The following is a 25,978-nucleotide window of genomic DNA, read 5'->3' as shown; positions in this document are numbered from 1 at the left end:
CATTTCAATTTGCATACGTTCAGGCTGAATTTTGTAAGAATCACACTGACTATCAAAGTCACCCCTGGTTTTAAAATAACAATTTTCAACGAAACCATGGTTTAAAGTACTATTAAAAAAAACTTTTTTGAACAAAACGAATATGGAAATAATTATGGGGCCAAGGCCCCAGTTGAAAAGTATCTGAGTATTTATTTTTATGAAATCTTATAATCGTCAACTCGGTTTGGCCATTTCAATGAAGAAAGGGTTATTATTATTGTTGGAACATTCTTCTTGAGTTGTAACTGTAACCGGTTGAGGTTCTAATACAGCTACAACAAATAAATACATAAGCATTGCGGGGCCATCCGGTGGTGAGGCGTCCTTCAAATCGAGACTAAAAAAGTACAAAAAAAATGTTGCAAAATTGTTGCAATCGGATGATAACAATTATTATACACAGATAACCAGACCGGTAGCCAAGGAATGGGTTTCAAGCTGAGATTACTTAAAAAAATTAAACCGCTTATTCTGTGACATCCCTGGCAAGTTCCAGGAATTTGTGAATTTGAAGAGTTCAGCCGGCGACTGCTTTTATTATCAGCGCAACTGCAGCTGTGAAACATTCACAGTGTCACTTTCGAGTCGATTGGACGTGTTTGTTGTAATTTCTGGGGTTGATCCAAGTGAATCGAGTAGAGATTTTGTTTTTTTTTTTTTTTTCTGGAGAAAAATATTTGTTGTTCAATTTAGAAAGATCAGGTATGTATCACAACCTAAAACGCGAAAGGATACTAAAGTTTTTTTTTAATGACAGACCAGTTGAACCTTAACGACCCCCTTTTGCTTTTACCATTTGAGCGAGATATTAGGTCTTACCTAAACCTAGTCTGGTTTTTATTTAATGAATTCAAAAAAAAAATACTTTTTGCAATTTCTCAAAAAGTAGCAAACTAAGAATTACCAGACAATTTCAATAATTTAAAAATTACTGTGTCTCAAAGCCGTTGCATTGTATTAAAAAGTGGTCAAAGACAAACTTGTAGGAAATTAGACGGGCTTTTAGAAAAAAAAAAAACTGAAATAAAAATACATGTCACTTCTATGACATTTTTTGATTTTTAAGTTTAAATGTTAGATTTGAAGGTGATTAAGATTTTTTCTTCGTTCAAAATTTTTGATTCGTTATAATATTTACGTAAGCATACTTACTATCCAGGTTTCTACAACACTGAAAAAATATTCTATTTTTAGCTATGACTAATGTTAAAAAGCTTATATCTGTACAACCAATTTGAATGCTGTCAGAAGCAAACTTATGGGAAATTGAACGAGCTTTTTGGTAAAAATATTTACGAGACTGAAAAATCAAGTCTGTCGTATACAAATTGCCAAAAACCTAAAAAAAATATTTTTTCAACATTTTTATTTTTAAAACCGCTGCATCTTCACAAGGATTGGACATAGGACAATGGTCAATATGGGAACTTTTATGTAAAATTGTCTAGGAAATCGATTCTCACTATTGGATTTTACAAATTTTGACGTTTCGACCACTTTTCAAAAAAACAGGTTTAGTACATGATTTTTGAGACATACCATCCTGCATTTTTCGTCAGTCTTTTTGAAACATCTTAGGCTATTACCTCAAAAATGTTGAACGAAAAAAAAATCTTTACATCCGCTTAAAATGTAATTTTTAAGCTAGAAAATCCAAAAATTCATAAAAATAGGGTGGTTTTTTTATTTCAGTGTATTTTTTTTAGAAAGCTTGTCCTACAAGTTTATCTTTGACCACTTTTTGATACGATTCAACGGCTTCGAGATACAGTCATTTTGAAATTACAAAATATAAAAATATTTAAATAAATAAAATTAACTTCATATACACAAAAATGACTTATATAGGCCTAGGGTAACATGTTTACAAAGTTTCATTGAAATCGGAGAGGGTTGGGTACCAGAAAAATTACTGATTTGAGCTGGAATTACTCATTGCTCATCGAACTAAATGGCAACGCTTCATGGTGAGGAACCGCATCCATAGGTCGGAACCAAAGTCCAACCGATCGGGTTGTGGATGCGTTCAAACCTCTCAATCTGTATGCAAATGACGTACTTAACGTCGATGACGAAACGTTGCTGAGAATGAAACTGAGTTTGGGTGAAATATGCTTCCTAAGAAATAGTGAACAACTTGAGTTCATTCCATTGTGGTGGTGTTCATTTTGATGTTTGAGGAGAGGGATAACCGGGCATTGATGTTAGTACTTAACACCCAAACTCCCAAGCCCGAAATACGGAGAGAGTTTGCGTATAAATTCTCCCTTTTTCTGCTTGGGAATCTAGGTGTTAATATGGACTAAAACTTTGAAAATATTTACATCGACCTCAAGTGCCAATTATTGATGGTTAAGCTTGATCTAACAAGACTTATCTTTTATAGATATGGACGGTACAAGGTTTCGTCAGCTGTTCGGAAAGAAAGACTTGTCCGAGGAAAGTTTTGTAGAGTGTTGCAACGCACTGCTCGAGTTAGACGTGAGAAATGTGGATATGGATGAACGGCTGCAAGCTCAGCTGCAGTATAAATTGGTGCGTTTTGGCATGAAACATGATTTGAAGCCCCGTAGACCAGCTTGCAGTAAAGGTGGATGGCCTGAAGCTATCGACCGAATCCAGCAACTTTTCCAACGTCTTAAAGATCAACCAAGTGAGGACCCGTTTTATGTTGACGATGGGACATTGCTTCTGATAAGAATCATCCATAATGAGCTGTGGTTCTTGGAGCAAGTGCCTGAGCTGCAAATGGCTCCGGTAAAAAAGGTACGTACATTTTCGAGCCCAAGGGCGTGTGATAAACCTCATTTTGAAAATTGATTTTTTATTTTTGCAATTCCGTCGTGACTTTTTCTTACTTTTCCTGTCATTTTCAAACAACGAACCGACTTATTTTTCTCTACTAAAAATATCAGATTCGAAAAGTAATACTTTTGAAAAGTTCTACTTTTCAGCACATGTAATTTAAGTAATATTTGTCAATATTGTTTTGAGTTGAACGATGAATTGACTAAACAAATGAACATTTGACTTAAAATTCCATTCGGTATTGCAAAAATGTTGCAACACGTTGCAAAGCTTGATTTTTTCAGCACTCGTTCGTTTTCTAAATTGTTGTATTTACTACTATTAATAATCTTTATTTTTTCAATTCGGTGCCAATGTGCCTTTGATGGAACGCATGTTGAAGGTTTATGTTAGTATTGTTTGTTTTGTCATTTATGTACTGCCACAACGGCCACAATTTTGAGAATTGGTTCTGTTGCCTCTAACAGTGAAACAAAAGAAGTCATTACACGGAGAAAAAAGAGTACCCAAAATCGTAAACACGCGTTCACAAAAATTGGGAACCACAAACAAAGCGTTCAAGTTCCATGGAACGTTTTTGAAAAACGTATTTGAAAACTTTGTTCGTGGTTCCCAATGTGATGAACACATGTTCACGATTTTGGAAACTCTTTTTTCTCCGTGTAACCATTTTTTGAATTGGCATAAGAGCGCCATCAGTGAAAACACATTTTGAAATTGAACACTGACAATCGAAATTTATTTCGCTAAAAAGTCCTGTACAATATTGGATGTAAAAAAGGCAGTTCTGTTCAAACCATGTCATGAAAATCGAGAAAAATATAAGGGTGTACTAAAGAATATTTGTCGACACGGACGTCAACCTAAGGCGGAGAAACGAAACAAATGTAAGACAAATAAAGGATTTGTGCTGAAAATATCGGCATTTTTCAGCTTACGAAAAAATAAAACATACTAGCAATTCTCTGGGAAATCTGTTTTTTTTTTAGAATTTTAATTTTTATATTTTTTAATTCGGCTGACACTTTTGTGGTGTTTTCAGTATGCCCAAAGAAGTCATTTTGCATCATTAGTTCGTTCATATAATTTTCCTTACAAATTTGGCAGCTGTCCATACAAAATTGATAAATGAAAATTCAAAAATTTGCAGCTTTTGAAGGATTTTTTTTATCGATTTGGTGTCTTCGGCAAAGTTGTAGGTATGGATATGGACTACACTGAAAAAAATGATACACGGTAAAAAACAATTGGTGGTTTTTTATTAAACTTTTTGTCACTAAAACTTGATTTGCAATAAAAAACAATATTTTTAATCTTTTTTGACATGTTTTAGGGGACATCAAATGCCAACTTTTCAGAAATTTCCAGGTTGTGCAAAAAATCTTCGACAGAGTTACGAATTTTTTAATCAATACTGATTTTTCAAAAAATCGAAATATTGGTCGCCAAGAATTTTTAACTTCATTTTTCGATGTTAAATCAAATTTGCAATCAAAAAGTAATTTGTTGATATTTTGATAAAGTGCACGGTTTCAAGTTATAGCCATTTTTAGGTAACTTTTTTGAAAATAGTCGTAGTTTTTCGTTATTTTAAATTAGTGCACATGTTTGCCCACTATTCAAACAAATATTTTTGAAAAGCTGAGAAAATTCTCTATATTTTGCTTTCTTTGAACTTTGTTGATACGACCCTTAGTTGCTGAGATATTGCCATGCAAGTGTTAAAAAACAGGAAAATTTATGTTTTCTAAGTCTCACCCAAACAACCCACTATTTTCTAATGTCGATATCTCAGCAACTAATGGTCCGATTTTCAATGTTAAAATAAACATTTGTGAAATTTTCCAATCTTTTTGAAAACAAAATTAAAAAAAAAATCAAGACTAACACTTCAAAAGGGGCCAAAAAATCATTATTACGCCCTTTTACAATGTTAGTCTTGGTTTAAAAATTTTGATTTTTTTTCGAATATATCGGAAAATTTCACGAATGTTTAATATTTTAACAATGTAAATCAGACCATTAGTTGCTGAGATATCGACATCAGAAAATGGTGGTTTGTTTGGGTGAGACATCAATTTTCCTGTTTTTAAACACTTACATGGAAATATTTCAGCAACTAAGGGTCGTATCAACAAAGTTCATAAAAGCAAAATATAGAGAGTTTTCTCAGCTTTTCAAAAATATTTGTTTCAATAGTGGGCAAACATGTGCACTAATTAAAAAAAAAAACGAAAAACTGCGACTATTTTCAAAAAAGTTACCTAAAAATGGCTAAAACTTGAAAACGGTGCACTTTATCAAAATATCACTAGAGTACTTTTTGATTGCAAATTTGATTTTACATCGAAAAATGAAGTTAAATTTTTTTTGCCGCCAATATTTCGATTTTTAGAAAAAAAATCAGTATTGATTAAAAAATTCATAACTCAGTCAATGATTTTTTGCACAACCTGGAAATTTCTGAAAAGTTGGCATTTTATGTCCCCTAAAACATAACAAAAAATAATAAATAAAAAATAAAAATAGTGTTTTTTTGCAAATCAAGTTTTAGTGACAAAAAGTTTAATAAAAAATCATCAATTTTTTTTACCGTGTATCATTTTTTTCAGTGTAGTCCTTATCCATACCTTCAACTTTGCCGACACCAAATCGATCAAAAAAATCCTTCAAAAGCTGCAAATTTTTGAATTTTCATTTATCAATTTTGTATGGACAGCTGCCAAATTTGAATGGAAAATTATATGGACAAACTAATGATGCAAAATGGCTTCTTTGGGCATACGTAAGGCACAAAAAAAGTTTCAGTCAGATTGAAAAATACAAAAAAAAAATCGAATGACCGAATTCTGAGCGAACTGCTCATACATTTCTTATGATTTATTACAGATAACATTCTGGCTGGCGCTATTTCTGCTGGTGTTCAAACACGAAGCTGACTTCGATGCTTTTAGGTTGCTGCTTAATCGAAATACTGTCATGGAGTTCCTCGAAGAATGTTTGAAAATGTTACAAAAGTTAAAAATGGGCAACGATCTGGACGTCAACAATTACAGCCTTCTTTTTGATAAAAAGTGCAGAAAATCAATCAAAAAGTTTAACAAAATCACTAAAGTATTGCAACGATTGTATTATTTGCGAAGCATTCGTCAAATACTATCAGCTGTTATTGCAAATGATGGTGATAATAGGGTTAGACGAGTTGCAATGAATCACTTGTTGCATACATTTGATCGGCACCATGAACTCTTTTCAGATTTTTCAGAATTGAAAAAGTTTTCAAAAGTGTACAGCGACATCGTTAATAGAGCTAATCATCGTGTGTACTCAGATGAGTTTCAAGGTTTTGTTGATAAGGTTTCAGCTTTCTATCAGAATTTTTACCGGAGCTTACCAGAGCTAGAGATGCACATTAGTTCAAAGATTTTTCTGGAAGAGCTTTCTGCATTTCGTTACTTTCTCAACGCTGCCAGAAAATGCCCGGAAGAGCACCTTCAATCATTTTTTGCCTTTGTAAATATGAGTTCAATTCAGAAAAATCAAGTTGAGTCCTACAACAATGTAAAAAAATACTATGATTCCGTTGCCGCAGATTTTTCGAAATTGGATAAGGTCGCGTATATGAAACATTCGCATGTTTGTGATTCCATTTATAAACTAACTGATTGCAACGTAACATTGTTAAAAGAAATGATTGACCAAATTTTTGCATATCGCCGTAAAAGACCAGATGAGTACTGTTTATTGATGTGGAAATCTACACAAAATGCAACCACGATAAGTGATGAAGATTTGACTGTCAAAAATCAAGAAAAACAAAACATTCCCTGTGCAACAGTGTTATCCCATTTAGCCAAGAAAAAATACCATGCCTTAACAGGAAAGATAAAAACCGCATTGATAAGGTACAGCAGTGAAACAGTTGAAAAAATGCTTCACAATTATTCCAATATTCCACGAAACGTGCTAATTGCAATTTGTCAGTGGCAGCTTAAATGCTACGAATTGATGGAATCTTCGGATAAGATGAGCGATTTTGCTCCTTTCGTTATTTATGGGCATGGAGCTATTTCTGAGAAACAATATTTCAACTATTTAGAGACTGGAAGCCCCAGCTTTTTGACGGTCACAAATAATATTGATTTGAGTAACTTGATCAATGCAATTGCATTAACTGAAGTCCAATTTGAAGAATTGAAACATCGTACAATATTTGCAGATAATATTAAGGATGTGAGAACCGAAGGGTTAGTTTGGAATCTACAACAGAAAAAATTGTTGCAAGCTACCCTGAACCTCGACGTAGAAAATGAAAAAACAGAACAAGAATTTTATAAACTTGTGTCGACTGGATCGAATGTGAAAGGAAGTTTCTTGTTTCGTCCTGACATTTTAGAGCCATTGAAATACCATACTTTGGGAACAATTCTTGCGTATAAATTTAACTGTAAACCTGGTGAATTATACTACCGAATGCTGTCAGCAATTGAGGACCAACCACGGGAGAAATACCATTGTCGAAGTTTGAAATTACGAATTGCTATGGATTTAAAACAATTTGACGATGCTCTGATGTTTTGTCCCGATGACATAAGGGATTTTCCAGATAAAATGTTTTTCTGGAACAATATAATCGCAGGCTTAATTGCTATAGGAAAAGACCCAACAACCTGGAGCAGTGAAATTGCGTCTTATGTCGTTGACAAACTTGTTACTCATGTTAATATTTCAGCTCTTAAGGCCTTGTTATCTTTGAAGACTGACTACAGGCCCAATAAACGATTGGTCATGAAAGCTGTTTCAACCGGAAGTGAAAAACTGGCATTAATGCTGATAAATCTTTGTGAGATCGTCGACAAAGATATTTTAGAATGTGCTGTTGAAAGACGTTTCAACATTGTTGTTTTTAAATTCCTTGATAAGGAGTACTTGAAAGATGTTTTAATGTGTTCAGTTAAATCAAATAACATTGAAGTTGCTGTATACATTCTTGAACATGAGAACTCTTTCTCAATGACCAAAGAAGCTCTTATTTTGGCGGCCAAATACAATCGGATAAAAATTTGTCAACATTTACTAGCAACATTTCCTGAGTTGTGTCGTAACCATGCTTTGATAACGGCAGTACTAGAGGAGAATTGGAAGCTAGCCGATATTTTAATTGAATGCAAGGCAAATCCCAAAGCGCAGCCCCACCATCGTATAAATTCTTTAAAACTAACAGTTGCTGAAGTACCTATTGTGACTGCTTATCAGCTTGCAATTTCTCACGGTTGTTTGAAATTTGTCAGAAATTATTTCATTAAAGATCAGCTGGATACTGATTTAAATTGTCTAGCTCTTGCGGCTGCAAGTGGATCTGTTAGAATGATGGACTTCTTTTTTAGAGCTGGTTTACGTGTGATTGATGACCATTTAGCTTTTCCTGTTGCATTGGAAGTAAGGCACGTAGAGCTGTGTGGGGCAATTGCTAGAAATATTAGGTTAAATATTGTTGATACTGGAGATCCAATTATAATCAACTGGTTTAATTTGCTGGAGCAATGGAAAAATTATCTTTATATGAATGAATTAATCACTAGTCCACAAAACGACATGTTTTTACCAGAACTTAAAAAATTCCTCTTCAGAAGAGCGTTACTTTATAAAAAAGTAGATGGTCGGTTTTATATTTCCTCAATTTTTAATGCTTCTTTTGATCAGCGGGAAGAAACTTGTTTTAGTCTAGCCAGTGAGAGAAAAAAAATCCTTACAACAATTTCAGAGTTTCAAAGAAACCTACTTTCACTGGTTCCAGTTCAGTTTGAGTTTCATGTTTTCTCTAGCAACTCCAATCATTATGCATTTTTTGTATTCACGGTATTAATTAATTCGATTTCCAATGCGATTAAACCAATTAGTGACATTATTTTTGTTGACGAAAACAAATTTTCTTTCCGTTTCATAAGAGACATGATAAAGGTCATTTTAGTGAAATCATTCCAGTTTGAAGGTTATTTATGCGATTTTACAGAATTTAAGGCAGATGTATGTGTGCGCTACCAAGAGATATACGTAAACAGTATAAGCTACATGGCAGAACTGTTGCCTTTAAACGAATTTGTACCAGACCACGACGGTGAATCTTTACTCAATGAAATTTTTAATGAAAACCGTCTTCAATTAGCGGTGGCATCGGGTGACATTGAATCAACCAGAACATTGATCAACAAAATTGGTAATTCCGATCATCAAGATTTATGGCTTGACCCAACTCTGTTTCACAAAATAGTTGATTACAACGAAAACCTTCTTGGTAGAAAAGAAGAAATGACGAGTTTGATACTCAACGCTGGGTTACCTTGCTGGAGGGTCAATCCTAAAACTGTTCAGTCAATTATCGACTATGCCTTGTCCAATGGTCAGACAAATCTTGCCGAAAAAGTCCTTGAACATGATCTTCCAAATGACATGGCTATGAATCAGAAAATACTCAGGGTTTTACAGTACGGGTCACAGAAAACTTTCAAAATGTTCCTTGCTGCTAATAAATTAACGGAATCTGACATTTTTAAAGAATGTACAAATGCTCTAATTGAACTCGACACACGATGTGTACCACTTGAAAAAGAGTTGCACACTTTGCTCTTGTATAGATTGGCAAATTATGGATTTGAAAATTTCTGTGCAGATCCTTTAACGTCTAAAGTTTCTTCTGAGTGGTTGAATTCACTTCACTTGGTCATTGAATGGACTGAGTCCATATTGCGCAGTATCGATTGTAACCTTGTTTTAGCAGTCAATAATGAGCTGCTGTTTAGGCTTAAAATAATCCACAACCAAATCTACCTGATAAAGGATAAAGTTCACTTTAAAAAACTTCCCTTGAAGGAGGTTATGTTTTTAATTGCGATTTTTATCTCGTCAGTCAAATCAGACGAATTTGAAATTTATCGAATGGTTTTAAATAAACAAACTATTTGTAACATTTTACAAGCAATCGCAGCGGAGCTTAAATCATTCTCCAAAGAATATTCAACAGCTTCTTTGGAAATGGAAAACATTCTTTCGTGTGGATCACGAGATCGAGATACTCTTGAGAATTCCTGGAATAACAATGCGTCTCTTCCAAAACTCAGTGATAATGTTTGGAATAAGCTGTGTTCCAAGAAAGCTGTAAATCTCTCGAACGAAAAGTTAGTTGAAGAAGTGTTTGGCAATGAAGCCATCGACTTCAAGTGGAAACTGCACGGCAAGCACAAGAAAATGTTCAAATTTACTATCAGAGTATATCAGCGCGTTCGCCAGATGTACTCATTAAACAAAATTTTGTCCATTTTGGAAAACTTTTCTTTGTCCAATAGTTCTAAGGAAGTAATAGTTGCCTCGATGAAACGCTTCATACAGATTTTTGGTGAATCCATCAAAAATACAGTAAATTCACAAAACCTTCCAGCTAAATTCAACAAAATATTGTCCCGCCAACTGTCTACCTATGTAGAGCTGAATAAAAAAACCAGAGATATATCATGTCATGACTATCCTGTGGCAAAAAAACACTTTAAAACAGAAGATCAGTGTGTATACTATAGAGCGTCATTGGAATATCTGGATGTGGTCAAAGTAACAATAAGTATTTTGTTAATATGTACCACTTTTGAGTTTTCTCGATGCCTCTTTGGTATGTTAAGGTCTTGCAAATCACTTGTTAATATTCAAGACATGATCCGTTACGTTGGAGATCAGCGCCGGTTTCTTCCATTACAAGATAGACTTCTTGAAATAACAAAAAAATATCATAAAGATGTTGAATCCTCTTTAAATGTTATCAACCTGGAAGTGTTGAGTCTAACACAAAAGAAAGCTGTCGAGCATCTTAAAGTCAATCACATTAGACGAATTCCTGTGATTGAACACTTGGAAGGAATGATCAGTTCAATGTTTTCATACAAGTACCACTACCTACAAACAGCAGCATTTTTGAAAACCGACATTGTGACCTATCATCGTATGCTTGATATGAATTTAAATCAGTCCCTTAACAACTACTTGACTATTATTCATGATGGATGGGAAATCGAGCTTAATTACCTTAGTCTTCTTCCAGACAGTGTTAAATTACAGGAAAAACAAACATTTATATTGGCAAACCTACAGATGGAATTTGACATTAATTTTAAAGCATTACAGGAATATCACTGTCAAAAGGAAGTGGACAGAATTTGTCAACTCTTTGACTCAGATGATCCTGTCAAGAAGGGTCAGTTGTACCAGAAGTTGCAAGGAACCAGAGGTGGTGGATGTTTTGGTAACATTTTTACAATTGACGCCAAAATACAAGCTATTAAGCAAGTTTTTCAAAAGAAAAAGACTCGTGGTTCTAAAGAAGACGACAGAACAGAGACAAACTTATTTGAGAATAAATTGAAGGAACTGTATGAAGATGACACACAAGAGTTGTCCAACATTTTCAAGAGCATTCAAAGCTCCATGCTGCGTCTACTGAAAGAATATAATTGTGATTCAATTGAAAAAATGGCCTTCAACATGGAATACCTTCCTATTGATGCTATTTTGGCACTGGAATACTGGATGCTTGAGATGAGTGAGATTTTAATCACCACCAAACAATTCCAAGATAACTTCCACACAATACAGAAAAATGTGCAGATGATTTGTGGGCGAAACTTTAGAAATTATTTAGCTCACGATGGTATTTCATACGATTTGTTGACAAACAGTTCTAGGGTTAAAGTCCTTATAAACGCACTTGTAATGGCAACCAAGAACTGGAAACTTTTTCGAATGCCGCAAAAAAAGGACCTGCCAGCGCTGGTTAATCTCAAAACCGAAGGTATATCTTGGATTAAAAGCCAAAAAGACTTGAAACAAGCCGTACTTGCATTAGATCTTAAAACGGTAAATTCCGTGTCCAATGAACAAGGCGGGATACTTTCTGGCATATTTTGGACAACGGTAGGTTTATACAGTGGAATCCAATCGGTGAAGCTTCTGGAACTATTACAAAATAAAATTTTTGTCGATTTTGACTGCTTAAATTTCAAGCTCCGTTCCATTCTGACAATGCTATGCCCAGACGCTCCAGGAAGGTGGCAAGAGTTTGCTTCTTCAAAGACGAAATATATCAATGCAATGATGAATGGTGACTTTCAGAAGGCACCTAGTTACCTGGGACTCTCCTGGAAAGAACTATTTAAAAGTGTTGACAGTAATTTTGGTATAAATTTGTTCTTGGGTAGTTTCATTAGGCATTTGGAAGAATCGTGTGAAGAATCAGTTTTGCTTGATGTTTTGAAATTATTTGATCCCGAAGTGCTTATTATTGGTCTAGCAGTGGGATCCGACAAAAAAATAGATTTGATGCTAAAGAAATTTCCATTTGCAATTGATTTTGCTCAACTGCATGCTATATCAGTTCAAAGAAACTCAGTAGATCATTTTAATAAACTATTCCCAAGAAATGAAATAGATTTTGTTCATGTTAACAGAGCTGCAATTTGTAATAACTTTGTAGCATTTAACTATTTTTTACAAAATCAAATTGCTAAACCGAATGAAGAGCTTGAAAACACTCTGGTGCTATGTTGTAAATATGGCCGAAATGAGATGATCAAACTGTTGTTGGAAAACTTTCCGGTTTTGTTCAACGCTATTGACCGCGCCCTTCGAGTTGCAATCGTCTTCTGCCGTTGGACAACTGCTCGTCTGTTGGTTGATCGGGGAGCAGATCCCTGGCATAAGGATAGTGTGGATGAAGAATCCTCGGCAGATATCGTTGTGAAAAATGGTTGCTATAAGATGCTCAAACATTTTTTCAAGATTATGCCGAGAACAACTCATGGGATATTAAGGCTCGTGGCTGAGCATGGCTCGAAACGAATGATGGAACTTTTCCTCAAAAAAGGGTTTGATATATGTCAAGATCAACACGTTCTTTTTTGTTCATGTATGAACATAAAAGATACTCAGATGATGGCTTACGTTGAGGACTGTATATTTAGTTTTCCATTTAATGAATGCTTGGATTCTAATTTGAGGGAGTGGCTTAAAATTTTACATGAAATCAAAATTGGTACATACTTTAAGAGTAAAGAACTTAACCTGTGTTTGCAGCACAATCAATTATTAGTTGGTAGAATTGTGAACCATTTGAATTTATTCAATAGAATTCAAATCGTTGGATACAATGGTGACGACCTAACTTATGAAGACGATATAAGAAAATGCGTTGATTTACAAGCAACAATTAACAAACCAACGTTAAAACAATCGCGTAAAACTGTATTGCTGTATCAAACAAACGGAAACTTAATTGTTTCAGCAGAATGTTTCTTGTTTGATGAAGAGAATTCTTGTAATTCGTTTGAAGATGAGCCAATAATAGTTCATAATACAACATCTTTTGAACTTTCCGTAGATAAAATATGCGCAGATGTTCAGAAATTAATCTCCGAATCGCGGTTGAAGGTGATAGACTGCAAATTAACTTACCTATCCGATTCCTTTAGGTTACTAATAGCCGGGTCGCAACGATTTATTATTGAAATTTTACCCGAAGATACTAGAACCAGCACTGCAAAGTCATTTCTGACCGATCAAAACAGTAAAGGAGAAACAATTTTGCATCACCTTCCGTCCACTATTACATTTGACTTATTCAAGCTACTTCTTGATCATGGAGCTGACCTTTCCCTGTTGAATAATGATGGTGAAACTGCCTTGTTCTCTCTTCTAAGACGTGACATTTCTTGGGACGTGTTGAAGGATATTTTCAAATTTGTGGTCAGCACTGATATAAACCTTTTAATGATTCGAAACAAAATGGGATCGACGCTGCTATTTAAAGCAGTTTCCTCACGCCAATCGGAGGTTGTTCAATTTCTTCTAGAACATGGCGTGGACCAAACCATCCCCAACCACGATTGTATTTTTCCTTTGATTGAGGCAGTTAATATTCGAAGTGTTCCGATCGTGAAGATTCTGCTGGCAGACAATCCCGAGGTGGTCAATCTCCGACGAATGGACAGAAAGACAACGGCTTTATATGCAGCAGCATCATTAAACAACGCCGAATTGGTCCAGCTGTTTCTAGATGCTGGAGCTGACTGTACTCTCCGGGATGCTGAAGGATGTACCGCGGTGGCCGCAGCTATCGCGGACGATTGTCTTGATTCTTTGAAGGTACTGTTAGAGCACGGCCAGCGTGCTGGAATCGACGTGTTAAGTAATGTGACAGGAACCAATTTCACGGCATTGCTGCACGGAATGGGGAAGGATAACGTTGACACTTTTAGAGCAGTATTGGAGTTTCAGGTTGGAGGAGCACTCGATTCTAATTTGAGCAAAGAATCGCTGGCAAGGCTGAAGGAAATTCTATTGAAACCTTTTGAAGAAAATCATCGGTTTACGTTACTCACGTCAGCTTATTTATCCAACAGTCAAAGAACTATCAAGTATTTGAAAAAAGTTATAAAGTTTTACGAAGAGCACGCCAATGAATGTTTAGATATAGGAGCAGTTCAAACTTCATTTGGATGTCCGCAAAAAACGTTACTTTCAGCTTTTGTTACTAATAGTAATGGAGATGAGGTGATGAACTTTGACAGAGACCCCCGAGAAGTACAAGACTTGATTAATTTTGTAAAAGATTACAAAAAAAATAATCCTGGGTGCACTACTTTCACTGATCAAGCGCATTGATTTTTGCCGATCAAGCTTCAATTCCCACATCTTTACGCTACAAAAGTCTTATTTAAATATTAGGATGTAACAAAAATTACAAGATTACCTAACGTATCAAGAATTTTCATTTGATAATGTAACCAGGACCACTCAATTTTTTTTCTGAATTTGAATTTGATTTTAAGAATTAGAAAAAAAAAAAACATAAAAAGTTTAACCAAATTTTTTGTTTGAATGAGGTTCATTAAATTTCTTTGGATAATCAAATAAGTAGTAGTATTTGGAGGACGCCCCTCATCCAGAACAATAATCCATCTCGGCAGATACCATGTTTTCATCTATTGACGAGTGTGTAATAATACGCAGGCATACAAGGGTCTTAGTTTTAGACGCGGTTCCTCATATAGACTGTCATATTTAGATTGAAATTAATATAGTAAATTTTGGAACCCGTTCGGCATGTTTGAGTTTACTAAAGAGCGTGAGTGAACTCGGTGGCAGAGGATTGAGCAACAACTGTTGACCATTGTAATTGTTAGTTTGAAATAATACACGAATGCATAAATTCAGTTTAAATGTCGCTAAATAATAATAGTTATATTTAAAAAAAGTATTGATGTTACCAAGTTCTTAAAAAAACAAATAAAATAAAATATGCAGGAACAAATAATGTGTTTAAATAAATGCAATATCACAAGCAACTAAACTAGAAAATTAATTAAGAAATAGACATAACAAAGGGATTTAATCTAAATTAGCTTGCAGTTTTTTATTCTAGTTATTCTGTACAGCAAATTCAATTCTTCTCCAACCGGTCTGAAAGCTGAAATGTACGTACATAAATAAACCAAGACCCCTTGCAATTTAAGTAAGTTTTTTTTCTTAACTTTTTCTTACTTTCGGAAATCCCTTAGCTATTAGCAAAATTGTTCCAAAATGGATTATGATGTAACACACAGCTGAAAGGAACTCCAACACTCTGTTATGTAATCCAAAAGAACTTATTGTAAATTGATAATTCACCAATAAAACCGAATTGAAAAAATTGAAATAAACCAAGTCTAAAAAAGGTTCTTCGTAAGCCGGATCCTTGAAGCGATAACTGTAAAATAAGAGAATTTTTGGTCGGACTGATACAGCGAAAACAAATTGTAAACCAAATAATTAAAATGATAATTCCTTGATAAGACTCTACTCGAAGCTATAATCCATACCATCATCAGGGTTGACATTGGGTATGGGGATGAGATTGTGTCATACAAATGTCGTTATTTAGTTTTAAAAAGACAGTTTTAAAATTGATCAAATAAACAAAGGGACCATCCATAAACCACGTGGACACTTTTTTGGGAATCTGTTACCCCCCCCCCCCTTCGTGGACAATTGCCCATACAAAAATAAACTTTTTGTATGGATCGTGACAATCGCCATACCCCCTAAAGTGTCCACGTGGTTTATGGATGGTCCCAAATCTAAGAGTGACAAAAATATGGCTTTGATTTCACTAATATCTATCATCCATAAAACTTTATTTTTTCCCAAATTTATTTAATCGGTAAGATTTGCCTCAAGATCTATATATTTAATACATGTACTGGAGTAAGCCACACAATATCACAAACCGAAGTGATTTTTTTTGATAAATCTGGAGCAACATTTGAAAAGGGCGCATAAGCATTTTGACAGCTAAAACAATTTTGCAAATTCCGAGCCAACAGGTAACTATTTAACAAAACCCGCACCGTTAGAAGGTTGCTGGGAAGGCCAGCTATTGTTTAACACATCGAGTTTTGCGAAAAAGTTACCTGTTGTCTCGGAATTTGCAAAATAGTTTTAGCTGTCAAAATGCTTATGCGCCCTTTTCTCGTGTTGCTCCAGAAATTGGTAATAAATGATTTTAGATCGAAGCCCATCTACAGGCGGAGTTGGGTTGCAGAGGGTTAATCACGGCCACACACGCATCAGCTTGATATTCCTTTGAAACATGATCACGCTGAATTCACGATGAACTTCATTGAAATAAGTCTTAGTGTCGAGAGTGAATCGGAACAGAGAGCTGTGCGCACAAGAGAGAGCAGATGGTTTGAAGCTGTTTGAGTTTACTAAAGAGCGTGAGTCCCTTGAGCAGCTGGTCGAGATATTCATACTAAGTGTCACTTTTGAGTCAACTGGATGTGCAGCTTCATTCTTGAGCGTGTAGATTGATGTAAATAACAATGAGTTTACAGTTTTGAAAATGTTATTTCGGTGGTTAACAAAGATTTGTCTGGGAGGCCAGATTATTTTGCCTGTGAAATAGTGGAAACTTGTCTCCAATTCTTGAGTGCTTTTCATCAGATGTAACAATTGTAAGTGTAATTATTTTCCAGATCAAATCTGCAAACTAAAATACTCTTTTATTAATGTTTACCAACAATTAGAGTGACAGAAAATGTCAATCCAAAATCTTCGAGATCTGCTTAACTCACTTGGATCCAGTGACTTCACCGCAGAGTCCTTCGTAAGCTGTTTCAATGAACTGCAAGAACTAAGCATTAAGAACATCAAACTGCCGGATGACGTCAAAATATCACTGATCTACCACCAGCAACGCTTCATGGTGAGGAACCTCGCCCAAAATTCTCAACCCAAAGCTGACGAAGAAGACCTGCTCAAGTCAATCGACCGGCTCATCGATGCGTTCGAAGCACTCAAGCTGAATGCGAATGACGTACTTGACGTCGATGACGAAACGCTGCTGAGAATGAAGCTGATTTTGGGTGAATTATGCTTGCTGAGAGATAGTGAACGATTGGCGTTGATTCCTCTGGAAGAGATGGCGTTCTGTGTGACGTTGTTCATTTTGGTGTTCAAGGAGAAGGAAGAATATCGTGCATTTAGGCTAATACTGAATAGAGTTAATGTTACGAAATTTCTTAGAGCGATAGTGTCAAGTTTGCAGGATTACAGAAAGGGAAAATTTGAAGCAAATGCACGCAGAAAAGTGTTCAAAAAGTTAGTAAAAATTTACAGAGTTGTTCATAAGCTTCACATTTTGTACAGCATAAAAAAGAACATATCAGCACTTGTGGATCATAACACAAATGAAAACACAAAATTAGTTGCATTGTATGTTATGTTAGAAAAAGTCAAACAAAATAGGAAATATTTTGAAGAACCAATCAATATTTACAAGCTGTTAGAACCTTGTTTTGAAAAATATGAATTTATGTCAAAACGATTAAAAATGTTTGAGACAATTTCCAACATAATCATAATTTTTCAAGTCAACACAGTTTTAAAGCATTTTCTCAACGCAGCTAGAAGTTGTCAAACAACCAAGGAGCTGCGATCACTTTTCCGTTACGTAGAAAATTTGGACCTTGTTCGACAAGGATTGACTAATTTGCACGATCAAATAGTGATATTTTTAAAAGGTTCAGAAACTGCCTCACGGTTGGGATCGTCATCCAATCTCCGATCTTTGAAGTGCTTAACAGAGCTAAATGTACCACATTTTAATCGATTGCTCTACGATGAAAATTTTGAACTAAATATTGAGCATTTTGTTAATGTTGTTGATGCATATTTTGTTGAAATTAACACAAACCAAGTTAAGAATATTGTTAAAGAAATTTGGCGATCACTGAAAAATGAAATTAGTTTTGATAAACCTATAGAATCTGATTTAGCTTCCCCAAATTGGAGTGAATCTCTATCAATAGATTAAAATACTTCTTCAGTCACAAATCTAAAGAAAAGTCTAGATTTTGTTGTAGCAAATATTCAATCTGTTCTCACCGACAATAACATTATGACAACTGGTTCAATCATTAAAAATCATTCTAAAATTCCTAATGCACTTTGCGTGGCTGTAAGGTATTGGATTGAACGTTATTTTAAAACATTGAATGGCTTTGGTTTATGTTTCAGCTGCCACAATCTTGATTTTCTTAGCAATTATGACATAGAATTCAACTCAGTCATAAACCTTCTTGTAATGGCGCTTGTCCTAACGGAAACATCATTTGAGGAACTATTATCAAGCTCGTATTGTGACAGTTTAGGATTGCTTAAAGATTTAGAAATATTTGGCTTGAATTTAGTTCAAGAACAGAAAGATTTGTTGAAATCGGTTAGGAATTTGGACATCTCAACAATTGATACTTTCAAATGTGAAGACTTGCAGCGATCTTATTTGCTGTGTTTAGAACATGCCAAAGGTCCCAATTATTACACCTTGGAGACCATCTTGGGCTATACTTTCGCAGAGAATTCTATAATGCTTGATAAATTAGGTAAATTTTCAGACACGTTTACTTCAAAGGACTTCAAATTAAGTATTGCTTTAGGCCTTAATAACTTTTCTGAAGCACTTACTCTGTGTCCACAAGATATCATCTCTTTCGACGAAAGAATGTTTGCTTGGAACGATCTGATAGATGCTCTGGTTGATTCTGGAGTTGATCCAACTAATTGGAATTTAGAAACTTTTTCGTTCGTCGTTGAAAAACTAGTCAGATATGGAAACAGTGGATCTCTGGAAAGACTTTGTTGCTTTCGTGCCGTACCAGATATTATAACGAAAGCAATTTCAACAGGAGATGATTCACTAGTATTGAAAGTGTTTGGAGATGGTCCTCAGAAAGTTGATGATGGCAGTTTGAAGGATGCCATCAAATTTCATTTGAATGATTCAGTTTTATCAATTTTGGATAAATTGAATGAAAATCAACTTGAATTTATCTTGCTTGAATCTATTAGACTAAAAAATGATCGACTTTTTGAAGCAATTATTAAAATCAAACCAACCTGCCTTCCAAAAGCATTTGAAGCAGCTGTTTACCACAATCGAATTCGAATTGTTCGAAAACTTTTGCATAGTTCAATTGATTCATCAGTAGTTAGTAGAGCCCTCTACAGTGCCATGCAGCACAAACGGTGGAAAATTGCAAAATTTCTTCTCAATAACAGCCAAGCTGATCCCACCATTCGATTCCATCCGGAATACCTTGAATTTGAAATTCCAATAGAAACAGCTTTTCAAGGGACTGTCGCCGCTGGAAAGTTGGGCCTTTTGAGAATGTGCCCAATCGATGCTGAACTAAATTGGGACTTGTCCCTAATCACCCTTGCGGCGTCAACAGTATCAGTAGATTTGATAAGATGCTTGGTTAAGCTGGGATTCAACGTGGCTTTTGAACCCGAAGTTATTCCGTGCATTATAGCAATTGGTTACACAAAGATTTGGAAGGATACCATTGCTAGTTTGGAGTTGCGTCCTTGGGATGGACCAAACGCGGATCTTACCAATTTGTACTTTCAAATTGAGCAGTGGAAAGTTCTTATGCACCTTGAGAAGATCTTCTACTGCGAAGTGTTTCAACAATCTGCAAATTTCAAATTGATGAGTTCTGTAGCAAGACGGATCAAGCTGTACAAAACATTTCAAGAGGAGTTGGTTATCAAAAAAGTCGATTCTCAAATAGGATTGTTTTCAAACATTCAGCAATATCTCAAACAGCAAAATCAAACAATAATTCAGAAGCATAAAACGTTTCATTTTTTCGGAAGTTTGGAACAGCAATACGCTTTCTGTGACTTAAAGTTTTATATTACATCCGACATTGATGACGAAAATTTGTGTGAAGAAATTGAAAGTCTCGAAGAAACCAACATCACTAGTTCATTAATTATAGATAAAATCAGTGAATTGTTTAATTTATCTGAGAAACGTTGTTTGCTCATTTTCAATATAAACATTTTTCGTGAAGACATTCTATGTTCTCGGTCGATCAATTTTCTGTTGGGTTCCACATTTTTTACAGTTGAAGTCCACCCCCAAAAAACAGTTCCTTTTTTCAATGTCCAGAATTTAGAGCAAAAAGTTCGAGGACTACTTGATGTAATTGCAAACGAAACCCCTTTCCAGTTGGCAATCAATTCTGGTGATGTTCCTTCACTGGCTCACCTATTGAGAGGCAAAAAGGCTGAAGAATTTGTCGGACTCAACTTCGACTTGTTCCACAAAATAGTTGATTTCAAAGGAAAGGAACAGAAATCCATGGCAGTGATGCTGCTTGAAGTTGGTCTCAAAAGCTGGACGCTGAATCCAAATTGGGTTTGTTCGATATTAAACTACGCTATGTCCAAAGATTGCTTAGAACTTGCTCAGCTGATTCTGTCCTACGACTGCTTTGGACGAACGACTGATGAAGAGTTCGAAAAGGTCATCAATTACGGGTCAATTGAAATTTATGAAATGTTTCTAAGCATGGTTCCCTACAATGAAGTTGAAATTTTCAAAAACGTTTCAAATGCCCTACAAAGTTTGAGCTGTAAGGAGGTTGAAATTGGGGAAGAATTGCAAACCTACCTGCAATATCAACTTGCTGATTTCGGATTTAAACATCTCTGCGCTGATCCAAAAACTCCCAAAAATTATGGAGAGTGGCTAAAATCAATCGAGTTCATTGTAGAGTGGACAAATCAGTTATCAACTAGAGAAGATTCGAATAGTTATTTGGGAATCGACAACGAAGTTCTGTTTCGCCTAAGGATGATTCACAATCAACTTTACTTGATTAAAGATAATGTCCAGTTGAGGAAAATTCCCATCATGGAGGTGACCATTCTGTTGGCTGTTTTCCTTAAAATATTCAAAGAAAAAGAATTCGATATGTACCGAATGGTAATCAACAAACCTTTATTGATAAAGTTTTTAACATCAATTTCAAACAATTTAAATGCATTTCAAGACGAATTCAAGAGAGTAACCTCTGCAATGAACTCAATAATGACAAGTCTGAAGAGTCGGGCTCGTCAAAATTTGGAACCCGTTTGGACATCTGATTCTTCTATGCCAACCTTAAGTGACAACATTTGGAACAGGTTGAGTTCAAAAAAGTTCAAAGATGTTCCTTTTAGTGCCATAATTGGTGAAGTATTTTGCACTGATTTTATCGATTTCACTTATCCAAATAAATCGCGCAAAACATTCGCGAAAATCAAAGAAATATTTTTTCGTGTTAAGCAGATGTACTCCCTTTACAAAATTGCAAAATCGCTAGATTTTAGTCAATCGCTCATTTTATCCCACAAACAAACCGCAGAAATCTTGCAGGATCAGTCCGGCAGGAAGGAAGGCTACGTCGCCGTCATAAAGCGATTCACGCAAATTTTTGGTGAGTGCATTAAAGCTACAACAAATACGCCAAACATCCCGAAAAAGATCGGCCGGATTTTGGAAACGATGCTGTGGTCTGAAGTTGAGCAGAACAAGACAACCAGGGATGTGACTTGCCACAAGTTTCCGTTGATTAAGACATTTTTCACCGCGCGGGATTTGTTTTTGTACTACACCAATACACCGAAGTATATGTCGAACGTGGGAATTGCGGTGAAAATTTTGATTGTATTTACTTGTTTTGAATATTTTCGATGGTATTTCGATTCTTTGCTGCGAATATCATCATTGAAAACTCTTCGTGATTTTATTTGCTTTGTTGGGGATCAAAAAGTGTTAATAAAACTGCAAACAAAATTATTTGCTGATGTCAAGAATTTTCATGAAGCTAATGAGTCAGCTATTGATGTAAAACTACGAGGAAATTGTACAGTTGAGATTCGAGATCTTCTCCAGCGAACAAAGACAAATTATTCAAAACGAATCGCAGTTCTTAGTTGCCTTGAAAGGATGAAAATTTCAAACTTTTTCTACGATTTTGACGTATTTCAAGCTGTGGCATATGCCAGCGATAGCATCCAAATTTGCCACAGAATGATCGAGATGAACTTTGCCAAAAGTAGAATAAGCAACGATTCGTTTTTCCAACTTTTAACCGACAACTGGAAGATTTTGCGGTACGAGGCCGGCTGGTTGGTTTCGGAACAAATGATCGATTTGGACATGATTTCGATGGGGTCTGCGCAGAGGATATTCGACATCGATAATAAGCTAGTGCAGGAGTACTATTGCAGGGAGGAAGTTGAACAAATTTGTGATTTTCTGCTCGAAGAGAGTGAGGTTTTGTTGCAAGAAAAATCCAAGTTGGAAGCAGCGCTTTTCTTGAAATTGAACAAGATTTACTTCAAAGACATCTTTCTGATTGATTCAAAATACGACGCCATTGACAAAGTGATGCCGAAGAAGAATGTTCCTAACTTGGTAAAGAAAATTAAGGAGATGCGAAAAAAAGATCAAAAAGAACTCAAACAGTTAACTCAAAATTTCCAAAATTTCATCAAACAACTTTTGAGAAAACACAATTGCGAAACAATCCACAAACTAACCAGAAACTTCAAAAACATTCCAACAGAAAGCGTCCTGGCGATTGAGTTTTGGATGCTCGAACTGAGTGAAATTCTGGTTTCAACCAAACACTTTCAGGACAATTTTCACACCATCAAGGGGGACGTTCAGATGATTTGTGGGCGGAACTTTCGAAACTACCTGGCGCACGATGGCATTTCGTACGATTTGCTGACCAACAGTTCACGCGTTAAGGTGCTTGTTAATGCGCTGGTTATGGCCGAAATTGATTGGCAACTGTTTGGAGATCGAGAAAAATTTGATCTTCCCGATGTTGAAGATGTTAAGGTTGAAGGGCTTTCACATGTTAGAACACAGGAAAGTCTGAAAGGGTCTCTTTTGGGCCAAGATGAAGCTGGAATCGAATGCTCTTTAAGTCGAGGTGGATTGCTATCGGCGAAATATTGGATGAATCTTAATAGTGAACTCCAACAGCTAAGATTACCTGATTTATGGCATTACATTAATGATGCAATGAAACCTCGTCACAAAGTGAGCTTAATTTTGAAAAATTTTAACCAGGAAAATAATTGTTTTTCTAACATAAAATTGCTAAATGCAATTAGAAAGGATCAGTTCGAGCATGCCCTTGCAACCTCCGGTGAAGATTCATGGAGTTCATTCTTCGAATCTTCCAAATTATCTGTCAGTGTTTGGAGATTCATGGGAAGATTGATCAAATACTTGAGTCAACAAGATGACATTTCTGAAATTTTGGATCTCCTAAACGACTTTGGCTCAAAATTTGAAACTATTTTAATGCTAATTGGTTCTCATGAGCTTAGAAACATCATTCTGACTGTAAATCCTTCTAAGTTGAAACATTCAGAAGTTCACGCAATCGTTCGAAGTAATTCTTTAAAGGACTTACAAAACATTGATTTTCTTTTCAATAGTTCTGAAACAATGACAGCAGATTTGGTGACTTTACTTCAAAACACAGTTTCCTGCAGCAACTTGTTTGCATTCAAATTTATGATCGAAAACTTCAAGTTTAATACTCGTGAGGACGCCGAGGAAACATTTCTCTATTGCGTGATATCAGGTCGAACAAAAATGGTTCAAACTTTGATGGAAAGTAACTTCGGAAAAGTGTTCAATTTGGAACGAGCCCTTCAGGTGGCAGCCTCTCATCGTAAATGGACTTTGGTGAAGTATTTTCTTAGCAGAGGTGCAAATTTGATTCAAATTGATGATTTAAGGAAAATTGGCCGAACAGTTTTTGGATGTTTGAAGTATTTTAAGCAATTTCCAATAGATTTGCCTGAAGGATACCACTTGCACGTTGAATTGCCAAATGTTTCGAAATTTTCACTTGCAGATTTTGAACTTTTATTAAAGTCTGGTTACAACATTTTGCGTTACCAGCCATTTTTCCGATATGTTATGAAATCAGATGATGAGGGAGTACTTGCTCTTGTTGAAAAACATATATTTAACTACAAAACTGCAACCTTGTACGATTCAAATCTTTCTGAATGGCAGCGAAACGTGCACGAATGCAAAATATTGAATTACCTGACAATCGATTTGCTCGGTCTATGCTTGAAAAACAAGGTTGACTTCTTTTACAGAATTGTAGAACGAATCAAAACTTTTGGCATTACTGATAGTGGTTTTGGAGTGGAAATTGTTAATGAGTTTGATTATGAAGTGAATGCCACTAAAGCTTTAGATTTGTGCATTGATGTTCAGAAAAGTTTATCAATCTCAAATCAAATCAATATTTTTAGCCAATTTGAAAGAGAATTTCTATACATGGATTCAGAAGATAACTTGAAACAAATAACAGTTCAGTTCAAAATATATGGTGCCAAAGAGCTTCCAAAGGTCGATCAATTTGATCAATTCGCATTTTGTGAGAACAACTTAACATTCAATCGAATTTACAGAGATATAATACAGATTGCAGAAGATCTAAACATTCTCAAGACCTGTCACATAACAACAGTTGACTTTGATTATGCAAACAAATCCTATCGATTTCTAAACATCTTATCGAACCAAATACTGCTTAGATTTTCCCCAAATTTTTCACCAATCAAGAAAATACTAAACACTCAAGACCGCTCCGGATCCACAATCATGTCCGGTGTTCCTAATTCAAAAATCTTCACCCTCCTCATCGATTGCGGAGCCGACCTGTCCATCGAAAACAACGACGGGGAGAGTGCCCTCTTTGCCTACACCCAGTGGCCCTGGTCAGAACTTGAACCAGTGTTCAAATACTGCGTTGAAAGCGGCATTTGCAACTCCAAAGGAACTCACCTGTTTCACGCCCAAAGCAACCGGAACATCTCCGTGCTGGCCGTGGCCGCCTCCAACGGCGCTGCCGAGGCTGTCCAATTTCTGGTCACCTACGGGGCAGATCACACGGCCTACGACTGCGGAGGGATGTTCCCCCTCTATATGGCAGTTCACATGCAGCGGATTAATGTGGTGGAGGTTCTGCTGAACCACAGTCACGAAACCGTGAATAAAAAGTGTCAAAATATTGAGCTGACGTCGATTTTCCAAGCAGTTTGCAGGAATAACGCAATTTTGGTGAAGATGCTTCTCGGCTGTGGGGCGGATCTCAGCTTTGAGTACAATGGACTGACCATTTTTGGAGTTGCGATCCAGCATCAAGCCAATCGAGCACTGAAGGTGCTTTTGGAATATGCCAAACGAAACAAATTGGAGGTTGTTACCGATTACAAAGAAAATACCAGCCCCATTCAGTTTGCTCTGCTGGCGGACGACGTGGAAATGTTTGAAATTGTTTTGGAGTCGGAAAGTGGAGGATCGTTTGAATGTTTAGACTCAGCAGCACTTGCAAAAATGAAGAACTTATTAAATGAACCTCAATCGGATGGATTTTCTCTGTACGCACTTGCAAAATCTACAGGAAACCTTAAAATTGTTGCCTTTATGGAGAAATGTGCTGAACTTGGGGAAAGATTCTCTGGGGAAAAAATAGAATTGGAACATCGAATCAACTTTGCTTCTACCATGAAATGGTTCAACGATTATGTGTTATCGGGCAGAAGTAGCAATAGTTGAACAAAATAGTTTAATTTAATCACATAAGTTTTTTCAATATATTTGAGGTTTCATTATACATATTATTTAGGCCTGTTTGTACAATACAGTAATGCTACAGTAAAATGTCAATAT

The 25,978-nt window shown here is 35.7% G+C and overlaps 2 protein-coding genes across 3 annotated transcripts; both read left to right on the top strand.

Annotated features, from left to right (window-relative positions):
* The first annotated feature begins 625 nt into the window (after nucleotides 1–625).
* On the top strand, nucleotides 626–15,109 carry LOC6041775. The gene is made up of 3 exons (XM_038255703.1): nucleotides 626–744; nucleotides 2,429–2,808; nucleotides 5,740–15,109. The coding sequence occupies exons 2-3, from the start codon at nucleotides 2,431–2,433 to the stop codon at nucleotides 14,548–14,550; spliced, it is 9,189 nt and encodes a 3,062-aa protein (XP_038111631.1). The 5' UTR covers nucleotides 626–744; nucleotides 2,429–2,430; the 3' UTR covers nucleotides 14,551–15,109.
* A 1,586-nt stretch (nucleotides 15,110–16,695) lies between these two features.
* On the top strand, nucleotides 16,696–25,972 carry LOC6054364. 2 transcript variants are annotated; one of them, XM_038253665.1, is made up of 2 exons: nucleotides 16,696–16,880; nucleotides 16,953–25,972. In XM_038253665.1, exon 2 carries the CDS (start codon nucleotides 18,326–18,328, stop codon nucleotides 25,862–25,864), a length of 7,539 nt encoding a protein of 2,512 aa, XP_038109593.1. In that variant the 5' UTR covers nucleotides 16,696–16,880; nucleotides 16,953–18,325; the 3' UTR covers nucleotides 25,865–25,972. The 2 variants fall into 2 exon arrangements, with proteins under 2 accessions (XP_038109593.1, XP_038109594.1); XM_038253666.1 differs by having other exon boundaries at nucleotides 16,953–25,778.
* The last annotated feature ends 6 nt before the right edge of the window (nucleotides 25,973–25,978 follow it).

This window comes from Culex quinquefasciatus, chromosome 2, assembly GCF_015732765.1.
Source record: "Culex quinquefasciatus strain JHB chromosome 2, VPISU_Cqui_1.0_pri_paternal, whole genome shotgun sequence".
Lineage (NCBI taxonomy): Eukaryota > Metazoa > Arthropoda > Insecta > Diptera > Culicidae > Culex > Culex quinquefasciatus.
This window is presented reverse-complemented; position numbering and strand designations above follow the sequence as displayed.